Source organism: Sparus aurata, chromosome 5 (assembly GCF_900880675.1).
Source record: "Sparus aurata chromosome 5, fSpaAur1.1, whole genome shotgun sequence".
Classification (NCBI taxonomy): domain Eukaryota; kingdom Metazoa; phylum Chordata; class Actinopteri; order Spariformes; family Sparidae; genus Sparus; species Sparus aurata.
This window is the reverse complement of record NC_044191.1, coordinates 30,280,791-30,304,630: the sequence shown is the minus strand read 5'-3', so window position 1 is coordinate 30,304,630 and position 23,840 is coordinate 30,280,791. Positions and strand designations below refer to the sequence as shown.

General features: G+C 44.3%; 1 protein-coding gene across 4 annotated transcripts in view; it reads right to left on the bottom strand.

Moving 5' to 3' along the window:
- Positions 1 to 23,840, bottom strand: part of bmpr1ba (bone morphogenetic protein receptor, type IBa) — a 75,129-nt gene that overhangs the window by 8,546 nt on the left and 42,743 nt on the right. For all 4 annotated transcript variants that reach the window (XM_030416080.1, XM_030416083.1, XM_030416082.1 and 1 more), the window contains exon 3: positions 16,547 to 17,023. In XM_030416080.1, the coding sequence (XP_030271940.1) occupies positions 16,547 to 16,658 (112 nt within the window). In that variant the 5' untranslated portion in view covers positions 16,659 to 17,023. The remainder of the gene's footprint in view (positions 1 to 16,546; positions 17,024 to 23,840) is intronic.

Below are 23,840 nucleotides of genomic sequence, written 5' to 3'. Positions count from 1 at the left end.
CATGTTGGTGAATGAAGAGCTGAATTGTTCTCAGCTGCAGTAACAGAATTATATTTTTCAGCGCACGGCCTTCATGAAATATGTGTGAAGCATAAGTGCAAAGATGTGACAGGAGTCATGAGTCTACATTAAAATGCTGATTCAAACACACAAGACGGCTTTCCATAGATAAACGCCTGTTATGGCTAATGCCTCTGATACTTTCTGCACATTTCTGCCGACTTTTGCTCCTAAAATGAACACAATATTTCCCCGACATTGTTCATTTGACCTTGTAGATTAACTTCTGTTGTTATTGGACTGGTTGACTAAACTTCTGATTAAGCGTGAGGGGAAATCAGTCATCAGGAACGTACGTACTTCTCACAATCTCAGCTCATGTGGTAAATCACATCGATAGCTTTTGGTTCGACAGCTTAATGCCTGCATTCGTCTGCTCTGTGATAATTCCATTATGAAACAAAGCTCAGAAGCAGGAAATTTATAGAGGACTTTTTATTAGCCGGAATACTTTGACTTCCAGCTTTGAAGTCAACTTTTATCTTTCTGGAGTAGTGTTAAACCCTGAGCAGGTCCTCCCGGACGCACAGGCACTGAAGTGAAATTGCTTCAAGATCCATTATTTTATTGGAATATTATGATGAAGGGGCTGCGCAGTAACACATGAAAGCACGTTTAAAGGAGCAAAATGTACGAATTTCAGTTGAAAACATTCAAAACAGCACCAAATATATGAAGAGAATGCAAAGAAATAATCATTATAACATTAAGACGTCTACCTATCATGTTGCAAAGCATGTTTAGCATTAATGCTAAGCATGTTTAGCATTAATGCTAAACATGCTTTGCAACATGATAGGTAGACGTCATAATGTTATAACATTGTGGCCTAAAGCACCCTTCTGGACCACTAGCTGCAGGGCTAACTGAGCTAACTAGCTAACGGCAGCTGCATTCAGCAGCAGTTACCCCCTTTTTGTTTTTTTGGGTATGAATTCAACAGGTGGCCAATTCTTACATAATGCACCTTTAAAGTGGAAAATGAAAATAATAAATAATAATAATAAATAATAAAGATAAAAAAAAACATGTAACACAGCTTTTAAAAATCAGTTGTATCATTGGAGCCGCTGTCTCAGAGACAACTGGGTCACTTTCCTTTCTCCTCAGAGAACAACTAGCAGCACCACAGGACAAAATGTGGGTTTATTCTTTCATTTAGTCGCGAGGCTGCCAGCCTGCCTGCACTGCCGGTCAGTCCTTCATTTTCCTGGGAGATTTTGTGCCCGGTGGCAGAAAAACCTTCACTGTGAAACGAGGTTTATAGTGACCTTATTTAAATGCAGATGGCAGAATTTTTCATAGACGAAAAACAAAAACATGACTGTAAATCACGTTCACACATCTATACACACAAACGCGCCGGCACATTCATCATCCCACGTACAAAAATACACGCGTACGTTCTGTGAACAGCCAAGCCGGCGAACAGCAAATTGGATTAGACGGGAACTTGAAAATGTGTTGTATATTTGCAGGGTGGTTATGCGCCGTCAGTCAAACGTCAGATAATGGGTGGTGTCTTTTCTTTCATCTGAGCTCGGCTGTCTTTCACGAGACATCAAAGAAACTTCCTCTGGGGATCAACGCTTAGAGCTCCCTAATGGACTCACACACACACACACACACACACACATACCAAACACACACACACACACACACACCAAATACACATTTCTACATGCATAACTCACAAAATGTACATGTGCCTCAATAACAGTTTTCTTTTTCTTCTTGATTTATTTCACAGTGCTTCACTTGTATTGTTTGACGCTCATGAATCCATAGTAAGTGACAAAGATTAAGGGCCACATGAAGCCGTTAGAAAGATAAAATACTGCAGCTTGTCACTTCTATTCTGATCTCACGCTTTGGTTTTTCTCCTTTGTGTTACAATCAAGGAGCGAATGCTGTTCGACGGATGAGGTGGCTGAGCTCCTTCATGTCATTCACGTCGACTGTGGTAAATGTGAGCGTGCACCAAAATTTAAAAAACAAGCCTTGATGTTGGTTTTCTAACCTTCAGCCGTCGCATTTTGGTTTGCCTTTCTTTCTGCGTGTCAGTAATATAAGGTTACAGAACGCCTCGTGTAAAGAAGTCGCTCCTCATCTTAACAGAAACAAGAATTCACCGGCGCAGCTTCAAAACATGATGTTTAGTTTTCCGCTGAATAAAAGATAACTTTGGGAAATTCGTTAAAAAATACGCGCCGCCACTTGTCACCGAGCGGTCCCCGCTCTAAATGTCTCTCTTGTACACTGTGTTGACAATGCTGCGAGAGAGGGACGGTGGGGTTTAAAGGGGTCACATTAACAATTGACCGATTTGAGAGAAAGGGAGCGAGGAAGAGTAGGAGGGGGAGAAGAAAGGGGGATTAACAAACGAGAAGTGACAGAGCTGCGGGGAACTGGTGGGCAGTTTAGCAGCACACAGAGGGGACAGAGCAGAGGCCACTGGCCTTTTCCACCCTTTCTCTCACTCCGTCCCCCTCCCTACCATCACTTACTCCATCCTGCTCAATCATGCTCACACACTTTGTGTCTCACTCGATGCCAACCTCTCTCTCTCTCCCCCTTTCTTCTTTGTCCTATATCTATTTCTTTGTCCTCTCTCCTGCATCCTTTTTATTTTTTATTTTCCAACGCCGGTTGAAACCCTCCTCTCTGTCTTTTTTCTCCTCGACTTTATTCCCAGTCTCCCACACAGCCTTTCCCCACCCTCTTTTTTCTCCTCTCATCTTCCACTTTCTTTGCCCTGTCCTCCCTATGTGAGTCCACTGAATAGTCATGTGAGGTGCTGCTGTGCTGTTGACAAAACACAAAGCCTTTCACATCCATCCTGCACCTGGGATCCCTGGCTATGCTGAGTGTGTGTGCATGTGCTTGCGTGCATGTGTGTGTGTGTGTGCGCGCGCGTGCATGTGAGAGAAACAGTGGGAGTGGAATAAAAGGAAAAAGCCACAACCGAGCAGAATGTTGTATAATTCATTAATGCTTTCCTGCACAAAACCTAATTGGAATCCGAGGTGTCCGGGCCCAGAAAGGGCACCGATCGCTACAAGAATCTATGGAAACACAACGTCTTTCATCAAAGTTTTTTCTTTGCCGTCAGCTCGTCTTTAGTGGGCGGCCCTTTATAGTATCGCTGTGCAGTTGTGTTTGAAATGCTCCCCAGGTAGCAGCGGTTCAAAGATTACAGCACGGGACAAAGACTGACCATTATTTCTTCTCATCTTTCCAGTTTGCTGAATTACTTTAAAAAATGTAAAGGTAGGAACACTTCCTGGTGCTTCCTGGATGGGGATACAGGTTAAAACTCCAAGAATCTCTTTTGTAGGCTATTACAATGTCTTTATTGTCACGGCACGGTCATAAAAACAAACTCTGGCGCTTCTGTGCATCAGGACAACTGACTCCCTGACGAAGGTTTGAATCCCTTGTGGTTCTTCTGTTAAAATTGCTTTGTTTTACCTGTTGACACTTCATAATATATCATCAGTTGAAAGCTATTATCCTCAAACTGTAACACTGCCTGCCTTACAGCTATCTTCTGACTCCTGACTCTTTGGAAAACTCCTGCATGCGAGCGAGTCATTTATCTTCTCTTTGTATCTTTCCAGCTACCTCATCTTTTCAAGCTCTGCTCTTTATTCCCTCCTTTTATTGTTGTTGTCTTTGTCCTCTACTTCTTGCTGCTAAATACACTGGATACAGAGACTGCTGAGTTTCCACTGGTCATTGGTCCTGCATGTTCCTCCAGGCTTATCTTTAATAATAAGAAAAAAAAAGGTTGCCTCCCTGGAGATGAAAACGTATTTAGTCTCAGAGGTGTAAAATGGCACGTGGCCGCAGAGAAAAGTGTGATTAACTGCTTCATAAGGCCGCTTTTCATAATGTAATATATTCTTGGTTTTGGGGGGCGAGCGCTGGTAACACAGGTGAGGGAATATGAGAGTAAACATGAAGTAAAGGAAAATATTGCTCCTGGCTGTGAGGTGCAAACCCTGTAAAAGCCCAGCGCTGACCAACGGCGGCTCCAGTCCAAAGCTCACTAAGTACCACTAATGTCAAAACACGCTGCAAGTCAAATTATCTGTGCTCTGAAACAGGCTGGATTTCCAGGCACTTCACCGACACCATAATTGTTTCAAGCTCTTTCACCAAAAACGGCCTTTCAGACACTAGTATAGGCTGTCAGGTCTCCCCTATAGGCCTTTTTTCAGGCTTGATGGCAGGATATAGGGGCCACTGTAAACACACAATTAACAACCGTGGCCCCACAAAACCTCCAAAAGCAAAAAAAAAAGAAAAAAGTGGGGCCTCTTTTCAACAGATGCTGCTTTGTACAAACTGTATCGCACAAAGGAAGCGACAGATAGCTAGATGTACCGAGCGGACGGAGGTGAGGGAGATGGACGCGGTGCATGAGATGGAGGGATGAAGACGAGAGATGTGGAGGAAGATAGACGGACAAGCCGATGGAAAGAGAGGGAACGCACTCATTAGTTATCCCGGCCGTGTCAAACAAGGCCTACCAGAAAAGCCCTTTCACCGGGCCCGTGTAAACACTCCCCGCCTCCCCCCTTCCACTTAAGACACACTCATTTGACAACACTGCTCCCTTCCTGCCCCCTTCTTCCCTCTAAGTAGCAGTCCATCTTGCTGGTGTTTGACAGTGCCGTCGGTACAGCGAAAGAAACATGGAAGGTGAAAGGTTTGCTCTCTCTCTCTCTCTCTCTCGGCGTCCATGTACATTCGGTGCACGGCGTTATCTCCATGTTCTTCTTCTTCTTCTTCTTCTTCTTCTTCTCCTTCTTATCTCCATGTTTCTTCTTCCTGTCAGTGTTATGATGAGCCTCGGCATCCCACATGTGCAGGAATGTCTTAATGAACCCCACTTTGTGATCCAGAGGCTCAGTGCTGGGAAGCTGAGGTCATCTCTCTCTCTCTTTCTCTCTGGCTGTTTTTGGCGAAAGGCACTTTGAAATTTGAATGTTTTTGCCTTTGAGTCCTGTGACAAATGTCTGACTCTCTGCCTCTGTGTCTACTTTATTACTGTGCTAATATTAGAAGGGGGAAGCATCAGACGGACTCTCGCCGCGAGTCTCGCTTAAGTCGGATTAGGAGGTCGCGCTTACCGACACTGGTTCGGCCTCGAGCTCGCAGACGCACAATCTTATAGTTTCTGTTGTACGCGTTGGCACCCTGAGGACAAGAAGGAGTTACGCATCATCGCTCCTCCACCTCATTTTCTACGCACAACTTAAAGAAGAAGCCCGCTCTCCTCTTTTCCCTCTCCTACATACTTCTTGCACCACCACCTTCTCCTCCCAGAATTCACCTCTTTATTCATGCTTCGTTTACGACACACCACATAACGTGAGTTTATTCAATCATCCGGTCTCCGGGAGAAATGGATCGACCAGTTAACCTTCCTCTTCCCGGACGACCGCGTGCCCGGCGGGAAAAACAATGTGGGAAACGCTTTCATTATTCTTTCATCCACTACAGTGTGCAATCAGCGTTTTACCTCATAATGATACGCTGAAGCAGAAAACCTGTCTGTCGCAGGTTTAATTAAATGATTCAGTCAGTCCTGTGAGAAAAAAACAGGAAAAAAAAAGCTTCGCACCAATCGCACAACCAGGATCGAGACCGACCACCGAGTAGTAATGTCGTGACAGAAAAGAGATTTTAAGATGCTCTCTTAAACAAAAGCGGCACAATGAAACTAGTGAGGGTGAGGAGGGTGAGGAGGGTGAGGGGGGGGAGCTGCCGAAACTGCATTCAGCCGTTCTGTCCTCTAACACAACAACATCATCAACAGCTCTTCAAACATTCCTTCATTATGTCACCCTGATGAATGATGTAGTAATGAGCCAGTGCCAGTCTCTGGTTATACAGCTGTCATCTGCCAGCTTTATGCTGCGACCAGCGGGATGTGTGTGTGTGTGTGTGTGTGTGTGTGTGTGTGTGTGTGTGTGTGTGTGTGTATGTGTGCGAGCGCGTCCTCCTTTTCATGGGCATGAGTGACAGGTACACAAGGATTCCGGAACTGTGAGTTCATTCCAGAAGGCCCTCAGCGTTCCCTTTGGAATACAAGGAAATGATGAAACGGTCCTTTAAGGAGGTGCGAGAGAGCAAGGCACAGAAAAGGAGAGAGAAAGGATACCAGCTGGTCTCTTTATCAAAAGGCTCCTTTGCTCCTTCTCATGGCCATCTGTGGGCTCCTACTCACAACAAAACTGCTCGCATCAATTCAGACGCTGGGCATCCGGGCTGGATGAGTGGGCCGCGGCTGTGTACTGTAAAGCAATCCTGATGCCGCTGGTTCAAATCTGGCTCGTGAAACACTGTCCTGATTTGACCGCCAAAAACTGATTTGCCAATGAAAAACGACAACTCCTGAGATCATATTAGGAACCTTGAAGACATAACTTTTTCTAAACTTTTCAAGCCTTTGTACACATCTTGTTTGAAGAAAACTACAAAAGCCTCACACACAACTTCACGATGCCAACAACAGATAATCCTGCAGTTTACTGATTTGTTTAAATGCAGTGACATACTGTGGTGGGAGATTATGACCTCATCGCCTCCTCCTATGAATTATTTAAACTGAATTCAAAGATCACTACATTGAGGCCTTTTGTTCGAATGTAAACATAAGATATAGCTGGTTGATGCAAATATTTACCTCGGGGACCAAATGTTAAAGCTAAACAGAGTTGATGGATTTCAGAATACATTCAAAGAAGATGGAAAATCTCCTCCCACGTCTTCTTTTCAAACAATTCCCGTGGAAGACAAATGGAGCTGCGAGAAGCATTGTGATCTCCTGCAGATCCCTGAAAGCAGCTGCTCTTCTGCACCATCAGACAGATGTGTGTGTCACAAAGGAATGCTTCACCGCGCGCAACAGCCTTAACGGCAGCACGTACAGTACGGCGCCCGGCTGTCACAGTGTCAGTATGTTAATGGAGTCTTTGAAAACACACTCCGAGACTGAAACACATGAAAATTCACTTTTGGAAAAAAAAGTGAAATATATTTCTATATTCTAAAAAAGAGGAAGATAACTGGTACGCATAAAAGGAAGCACTCGTGTTTAGTTTTGCAACAAAGCAGATATCAGACAAGTTTTAATAACTATTTCCCTTCTGGGTTTGTTGCATTTATTAGCACGGCAGAAAAAAATAGCCAAAAACTTTTATAATAAAGCAACCCAATCATCAGAATAATGTCAGCAAAGTATTTATCTACTAAACCACAGAAAAGTAAAAACATTTTTTTATTTCCGTAGGTTCAATTTCATATTTCTCACTTGTAGCAATGGTGAGCTAATGCTCTGGTTAGGTTTAGCCACATAAACCACTTGGTAAGGTTTAGAAGAACATCACAGTTTGTCTGTTTTGGTCACAAACATGGCTGGAGACGTTCAGAGGTTTCATTAAAACAACCTAATTATTGTTGCCACAAACACGGCTGGAAATAGTCCCAAAGGCCTCTTCGACAAATATCCGCTGGTGTCATGCTTGCACATTGTGAAACGGTGTTGTCCTCGTCAAAAATATGAAGCAGCTACAAACAAATGTCAACATGCAGACTCCAACCCTGGTCATGGGTTTGGCAGCCTTGTCGGCTGTAACTCTTAACTGTAACTATGAATGTCAGGTACTAAACGTGTAACATGAACATGATATGATACATTTTGTACATGTGTCTATATGGCACTCAGCCTTTGACATGCACATACAGTATGGACGTATCTACGGTTCGCAGAAATGTTAACTGCTGACATCTTATCCTGGCGTCTGTGCTGGATAAAGCTTTGACACTTTCCACACACAAACACACTCAACCTCTGCATATACAACAGTGACTGCGGCAATTACTGATATCAAATGAACTTTAACCAACTTCTGCCATCGGTGGTTCTTTTCAGAGATGTGCTCCCACCGTCTGAAAGCCTGGTTGGTTTTTTAATCATGTTCTGCCGAGACTTCGGACCAATTTGACCCTAACCGCAAACAGGACACGAGCTCCACAGCCTTCAACGTGTGGTTTCTAATGCATATTCCCCGAAAACACTCCAAACTAATTGAGCGACCGAACACACGGCATACTCGGACGATGATGCACACCCATCGCATAGAGTAATAAGTAGCATTAGGTTACAATACACACACACACCCTCACAGTCCATTCAAACTTGGCAGCTATTTTTACCGTATTGGATATGCTATTCCCGTGATATCATCATGTGACTCATTGTTCCATCATGGAGGTATGTCAAAATCATGCCTATAAACTGATAAACAATAGCCGCGCACGCGCCAAGTCGATAGTTGGCCGCGGCGAAAGTAGCGGGCCGAGTTTAGAATTCCACGCAGACACCCACAGTGTGTGTGTGTGTGTGTGTGTGTGTGCGCACCGGAGCAATTAAAAACACACTCTCACGAGCTAAAGGTGGATTTGAGAAATGGGCCATGACGGCATGGCGGAGATACTCTGCATTTTTTGGAGGTGCAGTACTTCGCTGTGAGACACAGAGGGGTTGACTCATAGTCACGTGATGTCACCTTTTTCTGTACGGTCATGATAAAGATACAAGACAAAGAAACAATTGAAACCCACAAGAGTGTCTCTCGTGAGCTGAACATAAAACATACGTACAGTATTACACAAGATAACCGTCCTTAAACTGGGCTCTGATTTAAACAAGCTTTTCCTCCGTTCTCAAATAAACTGATATCATCTCGTGGTCCTTCCTGGCAGGCTGAAAAAACAAAAAACTGTCCCACTTCAGACACACATCGAGTGCATGGTTTCCTTAAATAAATAATACAAGAGACACAAACTTTAAATACACAGCATGCCGACGCTGAAAGCCGCTACGGACAAGGCATGAATAGCGGGAGATCTGCAGAAGGCAAAATGTAAAGAGGGAAGAGGAATCATTCTCTGTTATCCTCGCTAGAAGTTACAGGACTCATTGTGGATTCACTCCTCGCGGCGGTATCGACAGAAATTAAATGCCTAATGGCCTCAATGGGCAAGTTCAACTTTGTTGAAATCAAATGGCTTGATTACAGCGAACGCTCAGCTTAAAGATAAGACTTTGATTAAGTTGTTTACGTCACACATCAGATGCGGTAACCCAGGTCGAGCTGATCCGGGGTGATGAAGGACGACATACAGATACAGGCCTGTTAAAAATGTACAAACTCGTGTTATAATAGCTGGTTTTGAGCTAGGTAAACACAGACAGATCTTATTACATGGTCATTTTAACATCACATGCTCCCTACAGCCTTTATAGGTTACATCCACCTACAGTCTCACTATGACGGGAGCTAACTGTGAGATTTGAAAGCCATTCTCTCTGTTTCGTAAACACCGCTGCTACCCTACTTCCCCATGCTTCCCTCCATCTGCAGCCTCGTCCAGTGCTTCCGTTTAGAGTTATCCAAATCAAGAATGTGTGGTGAGTGACGTAGATCCCGGGCTCTGCCAAGTGTTTCGAGTCGAGTCCGTGTCAAGATTTGTTCTGGAGCGTCGCAGGAGCAGAGCCACGCTGCCAAACACAAGCGTGCGTCATTGTTGCTGAAAGCTTCAATGAAGCTTCAAGGCTCTGCGAGACCATCTAGACTGGATTTGTGTCACGGAGAGGTGCAGAGGTTCTGACACACAACATGTGTATCAGTTCCAGTGAAAACACACACACACACACACACACACACCCTTAACACACACAAAAAAAGTAATGCAACAAGATACCAGAAACTCATCATTCCCCTTTCAGGACACATCTCAGCTCTGGTAGGGGCAATCAAAACACTCTTTGTCACTTAGCAAAAACATCACACACACATGCACTCTCTCTCTCACACACACACACACACACACACAATCATTGACAAGCAGAACTAATGGCCACCGACAGTGATTGCTCAGGCTGAAAGATAAATGGACAAAATCTGAATTTGAGACGTCCGGTGCCGAGCATGAGAACGAGTCTGTGTGTAGGTGAGAGCCTTCGCTTGTGCGCCTGTGGGCCTGGAGAGAGCGTGAGTGTGTGTGTGTGTGTGTGTGGGGCCGCATGTGTGTGTGTGTGTGCGTGTGTTTGTGAGTCGAGGGAGAGCTGATGGTGTTAACATTACAGCTGCCATGTGTTTATTTCCCAGAATTGTGGTCTGTGGCGTCTCAGTCATCTCCACAGGCTTAAACAGTCACTTTGCGTCCATTTACAGCCTGTATGTGTGCATGTGTGTGTGGCATGTGTGTATACATGCACTCTATGTGTGTGTGTGTGTGTGTGTTCGTGTGTGACTGTGGGAGGATATTAATGTATTTCCCATTAATGTGTGGATAATGTGCGGAATGTGGACATTAGTGTGTATTTACATAACCTCCATGACAAGAACACACTGCATGTACCAGAGTATGAGCCCGTGCCTTGTGTGTGTGTGCGTCTGTGTGTTTGTGTAAGTGTACATGTGTTTACAGTTGTATGCGTCCCACTGTCTCCTCCGTGTGATTAGCTTCCCATTAACTCAGTCACATATCACCCATCAGTGGCTCCAGGCCTCCTCTGTACTATCTCACTGGACAAACATGCTGTCAGCTAGGCCCCGTTCACACACACACACACACACACACACATACACACACACCATCCCACTCCCATCAGGACAGCCATTAGGTACCTATCACAGCGTATGATGATTGTCTGTATTGCAGAGCCGTTTGGTTCACAGTGGCCACGCTGACGTCCACAAATGACCCGAGAATCGATTCATTTCTCACCGCCACGTTTGGAGTCGCCGATCTATTCGCCCCTCTTATTCTTCGCTTTACTTGTGATTAACAAACGGCCGAAATGATAGCACCGCTGGAAAAAGGTCATGAGTTAATGAGGTAATTCATTTAAGGCTCACAGACAAGCTGACAGCATCTTTTTCATGAAGCCTCTAAGAGCAATCTTGGCCTGGAAATAGTGGCGATCTCGGCCTTAAAGATGATTTAAAGTGGCTCAGATTTCACACAGGGTCACAGTCGAGATTCAGCGTGTTAAGAGAATTTAAAGGCTGATTGAAGAACACCTCTACTCTTCTTCAACAGTCCCATCTCTTCTGTCTATATTAAATATCTCCACCTGTCTCAACTCCCAACGCCGAGCCAAACCGCCAGAAACAACGTGGAGCGACTCTCTCCTCTCTCTCTCCTCGCTCCAATCTCCCTTCCCCATCCAGAAAAACAAAAAAATGTTCCATGGGCTGAGAGCGGGTGGAGGCGTGGATATAATGTGGAGGTGGGGTTGGGGGGGGGGGTGGGGGGGGGGGGGAGTGCATGGAAAACCCTAAGCCCTTGTAGTCCCAGTGCACTGTGGCTGTGACAGCCAGCTTTGCTCCGCTCTGGTCCGCTTCACCTGCTATCTGTCCATCACTGTATTGTGTTGCACTGCGCCGTGTCCAGAGCTCTCAGCTCACACAATCAGAGGAGCAGCAGTGTACGTACAGCAAGCGACACAACTTCACTTGTAGAGGGAAAAATGTAAGTATGGCCACTGTTCTTAAACAGCCGCTGTACAACTAGTGCAATAAAACTGGTTCAAACTTCAAACTGCGGTGTAGCTAAAAGCATATCTTCGGGCAATTAAAGGAACAGTTTGACCAAAAATTAAACAAACATATTTTTCCTCTTACCTGCGCTGCTATTTATTTGTCTAGATTGTTTTGCAGCGAGTTGCAGAGTTTTCGTGATATCGGCTGTAGAGATATCTGCCCTCTGCCGCATATTAAGGAACCAGGTGGCTAACGTTCAAAAGCAATGTCTCTTTCTAGAAAACATTACCCGGTGATGTAAGATAATCCACAGATCTTATTGTGAGCAGTTTAATGTTCCTCTCAACCATTAAGGAAATCTGCAGCTACTCACTAACGCTAGGCTAGCTAATGAAGCTAACATAGCGAGCCAGCAAAACTGGTCATGAGTAGTTGTTGTTGTTTGCCATCTAGTTCCATTACACTAGTGAGAAGGCCGATATCTCCAAACCTCGGCGACTCACACCAAAACAATGTGGATGAACAGCCCTGCAGGTAAGAGGGAAAGTATGTAGCTTCTATTCTGCCGCAGTTTATCAAGTAAAGGTCAGCACTGTTTTTCTCCCTACTTGTTCCATTTTCTACTGAGTGAAAAAAAAAAACAAAAAAACAGGCAAACTTTGAGGGTTCAAACTGGGTCCACCTCACCGAGACACGTAATAAAACCCGCAGAATTCATCTTTTTTGGAACCTGCGTTGCTGAAATGTTTCATTTATATGTCAACTCTTCGTACTAAATCAATCTGACCTTAGCTACACGATCGCAGCTTATCTTTGTATTAAAAAAACTCTCCCTCTCTCTCTCTCTCTCTCTCACACACACACACACACACACACACGCACACACACACACACACACACAACTTCCACTGCTCCAGCTGTGTCTTAAGAAGTCAGGGCCAGACCGGTAATCTGACTGGGATAGAAGTTACTGGATCTGTATCCATTACAGGAAGTAATACCCCTCAGTCCCAAACTCTCCTCACTTCCCCTCACCTTCCACCTTTTGGAGGTCATTTTAAGATCACTTTTTCTTTCCCCCCCTTCAAACACACAATATAAGAGCTGTGTCGAGCGTGGCATATCAGGGACTCGTATTTATGTCGTCTCTTGTCACTGAACCGCTATATCCTCTACTCCTGCCGCCGCATTAGCCCACCTTGTTAACCCTCACCGGTTCAGACTCTCCCACAGGGCGCACCGTTGGTTAGTGGCCCCCCCGGCTGTGCTGAGTAAAAGGTCTCGCCACAGAGAAAATTAAAAAAAGAGGCTATATCTGAGATGCGAGTTTACCTCAGGACACCGCCGATTTGTATTTAACACCCTGCAGCAACACCTTACCTCTGTGTTTTAGCTCTTTACAGCCAGCGGATCAGTTCTTCTAATGAGGTATCAGTTTCCAGCGAGGGAACTCAACACATCCTGTCAGGAAGCTCTGAGGCTGAGGAGCAGAAAGCGCTACCAGCAGCCCGGCGCTGTGAGTCAGCTCTCACGCCTTCTGCCTCATTTCTCTCAAGACGACTTTTTATTAAGAAACGTAACAGCCAGCTTTCCGCATGAATGACAGTTTTGTCAATGGTTTCCTGAGAGCTGAGTAACTGCGAGAGGGCTTACTGAATGCTCACGAGGTGAAGAGGCACATGAATATCATGTTGAGTGACAAAATAAGAAGCCGGCTGTCTGTATTCGTCTGGTACCTGTGCAGCTTCTCAAAGACTAAGATCAGGCAGCACAGCTCTGAACACTAAGCGTCTACATTTGGTGTCTTGTACACCAGTTTTATGTAAATTTGTCCTCGTGTGAAGAAAACATCAGCTCAGAGGAACCTGAAATCAACAAGCAGGTGTTCGGTCACACATGGGCACACAGGAGAGGTGAAAGCACACAGACTGTTTTTTTTTGTTTTTTTTGCCAACAACTTTATGAAAACTGAAAACAGATGACCGTGAAATTAGAGTTCAGGAGCGGTACGACGCATTCGCAGTACTTTCACAACACGAGGCGTAAAAAGCAAAAAAAAATGTGAGAAGCCATTTTTATTTTGGCTAAGGACTGGGTAGGTGTTTAATTCAGTTAGATCAAAAAGAAAAAAAAGCTGAAATTCTGCAGAGAGCAACAGAGTCATTAGCGGGCAGTGACAAAAGCAAAGCAACTGGCAGAGCTTTGACTGTGAAAACCGATACAGTGGTGCTTATTTCCACCAAGGACAATGAAATGTAAGCTATCACGCTCACTCCTCACTTCCCAGAACTCACATTGAAGGCTGCTGCCTGGCGTAGGTGGAAGGTCACAGAAGAGAGTGTGAGAGTGTGTGTGTGTGTGTGTGTGTGCACATTCACTATACTCTCATTTCTCCTTGAAGAATAACGAACACGTCGTCCTTTTTATTTGTTTGCTGCAGAGACAATGCCCTAGACGCGCTCGGAGGGAAATCGGTGACCTTCACGTAGACACATAACCGAAGCTGTCTGAAAACCTGAAATGATTCCAGTTCACCTGTGGCTATAGGACCAGGAAACACTAGATGACCACGTCTAGACTTCCATTCACTCTGCCAAGCGTCCATGCGCCGGGTTTAGAGGAGAGAACACAGCCGGGGAAAAAAGGCAGATGGAGAGAGCGAGGCACAGATAGAATCCTCTCGCTCTACCTGCTCCATCTTTTCCTCTTACTGTTCTTTCAGAAACACAAACATTTGCCCGTCGAGTCACGGCTGAATCTATCGCCAGGACAATCAATCATCCTGCGTGTCAGCCAATGAATGAGCCCGTTGCTGGTCCAATCAATCATCTAAGTGTCAAACAATGAATGAGGCTGTCGCCGACAGGCCTCAGGCAAAAATAATTATTTGAATACAGTTTAAACTGTTTGAGATTTCCAAATGTCGTTCAAGCTGGCTGATTTTCAAATTAACGATCTGGGCTTTTTCGCAGAGGCCAGTCGTGGTCAGCTGACACGGAAACCAAAAGAAATTGACGCACTTTACCTTCACTGTTTGAGTTTATCTTTAGAAGCATAGCAACATTATTAAGGTTTCAAAGTGATGAACCATTTTTATTTATCAACTCATACGAACTGAACAAGAGCTAATGGAGTGAAGCCGATGAGTCTTCAAATAAATACATATTTTCAGAGAGTATTCAGCTCAGATGTGACAGATATCCGAAGCAGAGAACGCCCAACACCTGACACCAAAAACCCCAAACACTGCACTCATGGAGATTTAACTACGTCCTGCTCGCAGCAGCTGAAGCAACAGAATTTTTTAAGAGAAATTCAAAGCATTAAGATAAGTGACAGGAAACAAATGATATGAACTCGATATTGAGGGGGAAAAAAAAAAAGTGTGAACGATTTTCTGGAGTATAACACAAAGTTGGTAGAGGTCCAACTTCATGTCAGATCTCACATATGTCTTCTTCTTTGGCAGCTGTTCTGCAGCTTCCTACACAGAGCGCTCAGTGTTATTCCAAAACACTCACAGGTTTTTATGTATGTGTTCACAGGAACTCATGTGTGTAGTCATTCAAATGCTTAAATGTCCGTAGCCTTTAAAAAAAAAAAAAAGAAAAAACTGTTATTCCACCCGAGGCTGGGCTCTTAAAACGCGAGCACGGACAGTAAATCAAAAGAAGAGGCGAACACAGCGCGGACTCCAGAGGAAAGCCGACGCTACCGGTGACAATGACAGGAAAGATGGACGAGAGAGAGGGGATGACATGCAGCCAGAGGTCGCAGGACGACCTCAGCACATAGCACACTGAGGACGAGGCATGAGCCGCCGCTGGCTTAACTTCAGGGCTCCCAGCTGAAAGAATCTCCAATGACTTTAAATAGATCAACAATAAAGACGGAGAAGAGAAACACGCACGGACACTATAACTCACAAACAGCGTCTCAGCTCGGATCCTGGATTCAGTTTAACAGCATTTCCTTCAGTAGCGACATTATTTAGATCAGTGATCGTGAAGCCGGTCTACAAAAAAACTTTCTGCGCCGCCGTTAGCCAGCAGAACAAGAGACTCAGACGTTAATGACACACATCACAGCCCTAAACATAACAGACTATTAAATCTGACATGTTCTCTGTCCGACACCTCACCAATCACACTCCACATACCAAACATGGTCACAGACAAAGCAGACCAACGCGGCTAACGGTAACAATGTCGGTCTGTGACAATATATCTCTCCGTCCGTCTGAAGGGAAACAGCGAACACACAGCGACTGAAGATGTGGAGCTGGACGTCAGAGAACTACAGGGGGGCTAAATAATCAATAACCTTGACTTACTTCCGCATGGCCAGTAGAAGATCTTCAAGAAGTTGTCGTTGAGTGATCAAACTGTTATGATGTGAAAATCTGAAAATAATCATGCGTTTGGCCTCTAAGATTGTGTTTTATATGACTTTAATCAGTCGAGAGCTGCCTATAATTCTCTCCCATAATCTGAAAATATGAAAATAAAATGATAACTTCTCTGCTGGGACATTTCTGAGCTGCTGGCCTTGATTCAGTCCAACACACACTGCTGTGAGTAACATTAAAAACCTGAATGATTCCCCCCCTGATGTAAAACAAACCACATGCATATCTCCTGTTTAGGGATCGACGCCTGCATCAGTTTCAACACATTCAGAGACGATTTTAAACGATAATAAAACTGGCTGTCATCACGAGTCGCTCACAGACTCGCAGACACAGACTTAACCTGAACTTCTGAAGAAACACTGAGAAGAGGGAACAAAAACTGCTTTTTCAGGAAGGAGCAAACTTCAGCCGAAAGTTGAAAACAGCTGAAACGTCAGAGCAGCTTCACAGCAAAAAAAAGATTGAGTATAAAAAAAAAAGAGAGAGAGAAAAGTTTGCAGGGACTCACCGTGAGCTTGTGCGTGAAGAGAGAACAGTCCGAGCAGCAGCAGAGGACTCCGGCTCCAGAGACAGAGGCAGAGAGACACACGGCGCTTCAGCCTTCCTCCCTGCACTGGCATGGTAGAGTCTGCCGCTCCGCTCCTCTCCGCTCCCCTCTTCAGTACACTCCACACGGCAGGGTCCGCCACTCACACACACCGCCTCTCTCTCCAAGTGTATGTGTGTGTGTGTGTGTCTGTGTGAGTGTGTGTGCAGCAGAGAGTGAGAGAGAGACAGAGGGGAGGGGTAGTACCGGGCATGCAAGCTCCTGTGTGTGTGTGTGTCTCTCTCTCTGTGTGTTTGTGTGTGTGTGTGTGTGTGTGTGTGTGTGTGTGTGTGTGTCCACCGCAACGTGAGAAAGTCCACACCACACAAGACACACCAGCAGCGGCAGCAGCAGTTGCAGTTGATTGTCCTCCAACCAAGTCTGACAGTAGCAGCCCAGCTGAGAGAGAGAGAGAGAGAGAGAGGGAGAGAGGGAGAGAGGGAGAGAGAGGGGGGAGCAAAAAGAAGGAGTTTACTTCACTTGCCTAGTAGGGAGGGCTGACCCGCTCTCGCGCACACACACACAGAGGGAGGGAGGACACGGGTGGAGAGAAAACGGGGGCAGGGAGCAGACAGGAGCAAGATGGGGTTTAGTAAAAGAAAAAGTAGGAGGAGGGTGAGCAGGATATTGAAAACAAGCAGCAGGATCTGAGGGATTCGGCTCACAGATAACCGCTTCCACTTCTCATTTTCTGCAGGGATTCTCCGAACGAGGTTGAAGTGGAATTAATGCTTGATTGAAGCCGCAACCTCGATTTCAATAAACGCGTGTAAAACAAATAAAGACAGAATGTGACACTTTGAAAAACACTACGGAGACTGAATATCTCGTCGGCTTAACTGATTTGTGAACATGTTTATTCTGACTTTGATGCCGGCAGCATGACTCAAACAAACGGGGACACCTGTCTGAAACCTTCCACAGGTAAACAGGTTACAGGTGTTAGGATCATGATTGAGCCATCCTTGCTTCATACCCAAACACGAGGTGGTACAAATGATATCACTGCATGGGTTTGGAACACAGTTTGTTTGCCAGTAACTACCTCCACCAAGGAGTTGTTTTCACCTGTGTCTGTTTATTGGTTGGTTTGTAGGCAGGATTGCGAGAAAATGACTGAACGGATTGTCACAAAACTTGAATGGCGGACGGGCCTCAGCCCTGAATGGACCCCATTAACTCCAGATGAGGATCCATGTAAAGGGACAGATCCCAGATCTGTTCTCACTTTTGCGAGATGGCGTGTTTTTTTTGACACTATTGTAAATCAGGCAAATATTTAGACAGCTGGTATCGATGAGTGAGGACAATTTAATGCAGATCCTACAGTCAAGTTGAGCTGAATCATTATGAAGCAGTTATGGGTGATGGTTTAAAAATGATACAGAGCTATCCAGTTTGATATTGAATCAGGATTGATTGGTTTAATGGGGCTGCTGGGCCTTGGCCGAGGTATGCGCTCTACTCACTGCTATCATAATTTCATTATGTGAAGTGACATTTAACAACGCATTCTGATTCTAATGGAATTGGAAACACAGACATGGTAAATTTTAATGACCGATAACTAAGCAGCCGTCAGACAAACCACTGTGGAAAACAAACATCGGTCATTTCTCTTTTCATTATGATAAAAATGATAAATTTATGATAAAAAAACTCTTAAATGTGTGGATGTGTGCAGCGTATGCGCATCCTCACTGTTGATATTTGACAGGTAGGCCTCTCTGCTCAAAGCCACCAGTGTGAAGATCTTGTGCATGCCCTCACCAGCAACCCCAGTGGTAAAAGTAATTACAAGCAAGGCCTCCTTCAAGTTGTCAGCTGTTCATTACAGTGGACTCAACGTGTCCTCCGTGTCTGCACCGGGTTAAACAATCAAAACCATGTTTTATTACCCTGTTATTAACTGCAACCGAGATTTGATTTAAGGCGGGAGATTACGGTATTTACTCATTTCTAAAAGATTAATTTCAAAATAAGACGCCTTGATTCCAGAAAAACCTGACACAACATCTCTACACACACACACACACACACACACACACACACACACACGCTCACTCACACTCACTGGTGTGCTATTAACAAATCAGGTAAAAGGTAAAGACACTTACAAGGAGCTGGGAGAGATTACATCATCCTTGCCTGGAGCTTTTATTCTAATAAATAAATGGGTTTAGACACCCTAATAGACCATTTCCTTTTCAGAGCTATCCTGTTGCCTGTGAGGCATTTACTGTAGACAAAACTCAGTCTGTGTGTGTGTGCGTGTGTGTGTGTGTGTGTGTGCGTGTGTGTGCGTGTGCGCTGAGAACAGTCTGCTTTACAGCACAAAAGCACTGCAGACTTGAAGCGGCACCAAATGAGCAGCTATTTTCACCCTCCAACACAAAATGCTGATTTCTGAAGTTCTGAGGTTAAACAGACGGAGCAAACAGTTTTTGTCCGCGCGTTAATCCGTCTCGTTTGTAGCCGCCTCTGTTCTGTGCACTTCTTTTCTTTCTCACACTCGTTCATGTTGTTCATTAGTGACAAACAATAGGGCGGCCTGGCTCCCCTCGCTCCTCGATGAGAGGAGGAATCACCTCATAAATAAACAGTCCTGCCCCGCTCCTCTTCTGTCTGCCCCTCATCCGACGGCCTTTTCCCACACAAACATTAATGTACATGGTAGTTTTTTTTAGCTAACGTGCTCGTGATATTGGTAGTGATAGCACATTAGGAGGTGTAAAGTGATTACTAGGCGTAAATATCAAGCACTGTTAAATCTTTAAGGGGTATTTTTGTGATGCTACACATGTTGCGTACATAGCCAGATGTTTTTACTGTTTTCACTGTGTTATAATTTATTCTTCATTCTGTGGTTGTAATATTTATATTTTCCAGTTGCAACTTGCATGCTGCCACTTGTGTATGTTGTTAAAAAAAATAGCCTTTACAGTAAAATTCTGATTAAAGAGACTCCACGAACGATGGAAAAAAAAAAATCACAAAATGACAGAAAGTTGTGAGGCTGCAGGATCACGCAGCTGTCTCTCCTATCATTCCTGCCCCCGTTCTGGAAAAAAAACCCCTCCCTCCACTTCTGTATTTCTTGTCTCCACTCCTTTTCCCTCCTCCCTTCCTCCAGTGAACCAGAATGTCATTTCAAGCATGTCTAACCACGGGAAGCCTTTTAAAAACTGTGACAGCATTTGCCCCCAGTCCCCACTAGCTATGTGTGTGCGTGTGTGTGTGTGAATAATACATGTCTGTAGTGATTTGCTGGAAGAGAGGATATCATATTGAGATTGAAACAGTTACTTTAAAAAGGTACTGCAGACACACACACACATGCACTATTCTCCCATTGTGTCGCCCTCATGCTGGGCCGATGATAAATGGGTGGGGCTGTCACAAGCGAAGGATGAGCAGTAAAACTCAAAGAGAGAGAAGAGTAAAGAAAAAGTGCCGCTGACGGGAAAAACAAAAGGAAAAGATCAGAGAAGACGGATGGGTGTGAAGGAAAGATCTCTGAAGAATTGAGGTGATAAATGGAGGACGGTGACCTTTCTGAGAAAGTACAGGAAGAGGAGGATGGAGTGACGAGCAGCCGGGCTCAGGATATCAAAAATGCTCAGACTCGAGGGCAAACTGGTTAGAATTCGAGAGTCAAAAGTCACTATGACGTCACCAAGGACTACGCTGGCTGTAACTCAAGAATTCATATTGTAATTATGACAACATTTCAAACAAATAGGGTGCAATGATGACATTTTATATCCAACAAGTCAAAGGTCAACTACACCCTGACACCACGACGCTCGCAAAACACTAATCAACACCATAGCTCATTAAAAGAGTAACAAACCTGAATGTCAAGACAAATCAGTGTTATCATCAAAAATGTGCCTCTCGGAGCTTCACAATCTGCACATCAAACAACGTCCTCACAACTCACAGGAAAGACTTCTATTAAAGGGCCAAATGAGGGAAACTTCAGGAAGAGCGACAGAGGAGGGATCCCTCTCCCAGCACTGGGGTTCACAATCACCACCACAAGCTTAACGGTTTTGGCTTTATAAGCTTCAGGTGGTTGCAGTTGCACCTCAGTGACACAGCCTCAGTCCTCTGTACTTCTCTTTAACAAAGTGAAGACACTGGAATGATATATTATAAACGTAACGCCTATTACAAACTTCCATCGAAGTCGTCACTGCATATATTACACGTGTCTGGACAGTCACGAATGTTAAGTGGCTGGTGAGCGAAGGCAAACATCCGCGAGGCTGTAATCCAGTTTGTGACGGCTCCTGTCTTTCATATGCTAATGTAACATCCAAGCTCCTGTTGCAAATTCAGATGATGTGTCTCAGCCGGTGCTGGCGGTCAATATGCTGCCTGTTCAGCATCCACTCTCTCATCAGCTTTGACTGGCTGTCACAAACACGACAACCTCACATGTCAGCAGCTTTCGGCAGTAATGTTTTAAAGGAAGCCGTGTTTGCTTGCAGAAGGCTGAATGTCGCCGAGGGGGGGAGCAGAGATGTGAAAAACACATTTACTTTATGATTTTTCAAAAAAATTAGGATGCAGATGATGCATCCAGCCGCTTGTGTTTGGCCAGTGAGGAACATACATCTTCAAATGTGGCCCATTTGAATTTTTCCAATAAACTGCAGGACTGAGTGCACGTTTGTATTTTGAGAAAAGGTTTCGAGTCTGCATCAACTGAAAAATGCATTTTCATTGAGCTGAAAAGAGGGCAGTTCTTAAAAGTGATTTTACACATGAGAGTTTGTTTACAGGTGTGGACGAGTGCTGAATATTTCAGGCAGAAAAAAGTTTTTTTGTCTTTGTTGTTAAATGGACACATTACTCTCGGCACACTCTACTTTTCCGTCCTCCCCCGACACACATTTTGCTTATGTGTATAAAAACAGACAAAATCACATAAATGCCACATGATTGCTATTATACTCATTCATTTAGTCAGGTATAAATTTGAGCTGATGTATTTATATATCAGTATTCAAACGCAATTGGTCATGCATGTGTTTATACGGACAGTATAGTGAACTGTGTATGTTAAAAAAAATATATATATATATATATATATAAACACTGAAATAAAGTTTTTAGACCCAATGTTTTTATATTTTTAAATAATTTAAAATGTATATTAAACATTATTTAAAGTGAAACTCTCGCCAAAAAGCAACCAAGGCTTTATTTGTGATTGACTGTGAGTCAAACCTTCGTGTAAAAGCATAATCATGATGAAAGAGGCACTTTTAAGATTTATCGTAGTTTTGTTTTCGGGCAAGCTAATTTTCAATGAAGTGCTACAGCACTTTTATGCTAGCATCAAAATCGCTATTTTTGAAAACTAAGAAGGCTCGACACAACATGAAACTTTGCTCGTAGTATCACCAGGGTCTCTACACATGAACACGAGCATTGAGAACATTGTTTGTGTACACAGAGTTTATGAAAAAGAAGGTTTTTGAACAACTAACGTTAGTAGCTGCATCTCTGGCGCACTCGGGAATCGACACTTTTTGTCTACCATGACGGCGGCGCGCCGGAGATGTTAATGCTAACGTGAGTTGTCCAAAAACCTTCTTTTTTTTAGTTTGGAAATTCAAACAAATCCAGTCATGCAGAGTTAGAAAGATCTTCCCTAACTTTATAAGGCCACATGAGGCTATATCAACCGCTACCAGCATAACACGCCTAATTATGTGTACAAAATGTCAGGGGTTGGATTGCATTATGGGTAATGTATGCATTCAGGTATCGACAAGGCAAAGGAAGTAAAGCAGCGGAGTACTCTTTTCAGGAAGAGCTCTAGGGGATCTAGAGTTTTCACAGAACAGTGACGTAACGGTGATATAATATGGCAAATAGAGGACGTTAAAATTAAACCGTTCCTCAATACATGTAACAAATAAAACACACACTTTCACACCATTGTTCTTTCGCTGAGATTAACTGGACTCAACAGTCTTAAAAAAACATATAAATGGTCTAATTGTGGCTTATTTATTCAAATTTTATCATCTCCGCTTTGGGATTTCCATCTGTGCCAGGGGATTTAAAGACCACCTTACCTTTTTCCCCGGTTCACTTTTAGAAGCATTCATCCCTTTATTTGATGTGTGAAGCGGCTAACAGACGGGGGGGATTAAGTACATTTTAGAGAAACACCTCTGTGGCACAGCGGCACATCTGCTAATCCCCATCCATTCACTTCAGCGTGTCTTTAAACTAACAAGCAGTTTAACATAATCTGCTTTAAGCCTGTCCATTCACTCCTATTCACTGGGGCATTTACATAGCAATCCTTTCTGCCTGACTGGTCCGTGGAGAGAGAGAGAGACACAAAGAGAGGAGGGAGCTCATGTATGGCAGCGTGGAGGTTGTAAATGTGTGAGAGTTTAGTTCCTCTTCCCATTGAAGTCCATTTGTACTCGCAACTCCTCCGCCTCAGGGAGACATACAGCGGAGAAGCAAGGAGGGATTGTTTTGTTTTGCACCACAGATGATCGAATAGACTAAAAATATCAGTTTCGCGCTGCAAAAAAAAAAAATGCAAATGGCGGAAAGTTGTTTGAAGGGAAGCTTGAAGGAGTAGGTGTAAAAGATTTACTGACGGAGGAGAGCAGGGAACGCTTGAAAAAAAAGGTGGAATGTGTGGCTACAGGGTGGAGTGGAGAAGAAGAAGCACGTGATGATGTAGGATGGAATAAAACGCCTGCACATCAACACAGTTAAATCGAAGCCGCGAACAACAACGTCAGCTCCAGAGTCGTGTGACCGAGGCCCACTGACACTTTTCAACCACAGCTGTCACAGACGCACCCGCCAAGACTCGTCCAAGAAGAAAGAAGAAACTGATGAGAGAAACGAGGAAAACAAGTGTGAAAAGAGGCGCGATGATGAAGCGGCGGCGACAGGGAAGAAGCTTCTCGGGGTCGCCTCTGACCTCGATGATGATTTGTTCTTGATTGACCTTTCACCTCTCAGAGAAAATCCCTCCTCGCCACTGCAGGCAGGTCAGGATGAAAGACGACAGGTGAGAGACGACGAGTCGTAAAACACAGCAAGGAAACGAGCGGTTATGAGGCTAAAACGGATAAAACAATTATATCCGCAGCATCTCCTCTTCTCGTTTGACAGCCTGGACTGAACCTTGACTGGTTCTGCTGCGCTGCCATCAAAACTGAAGAAC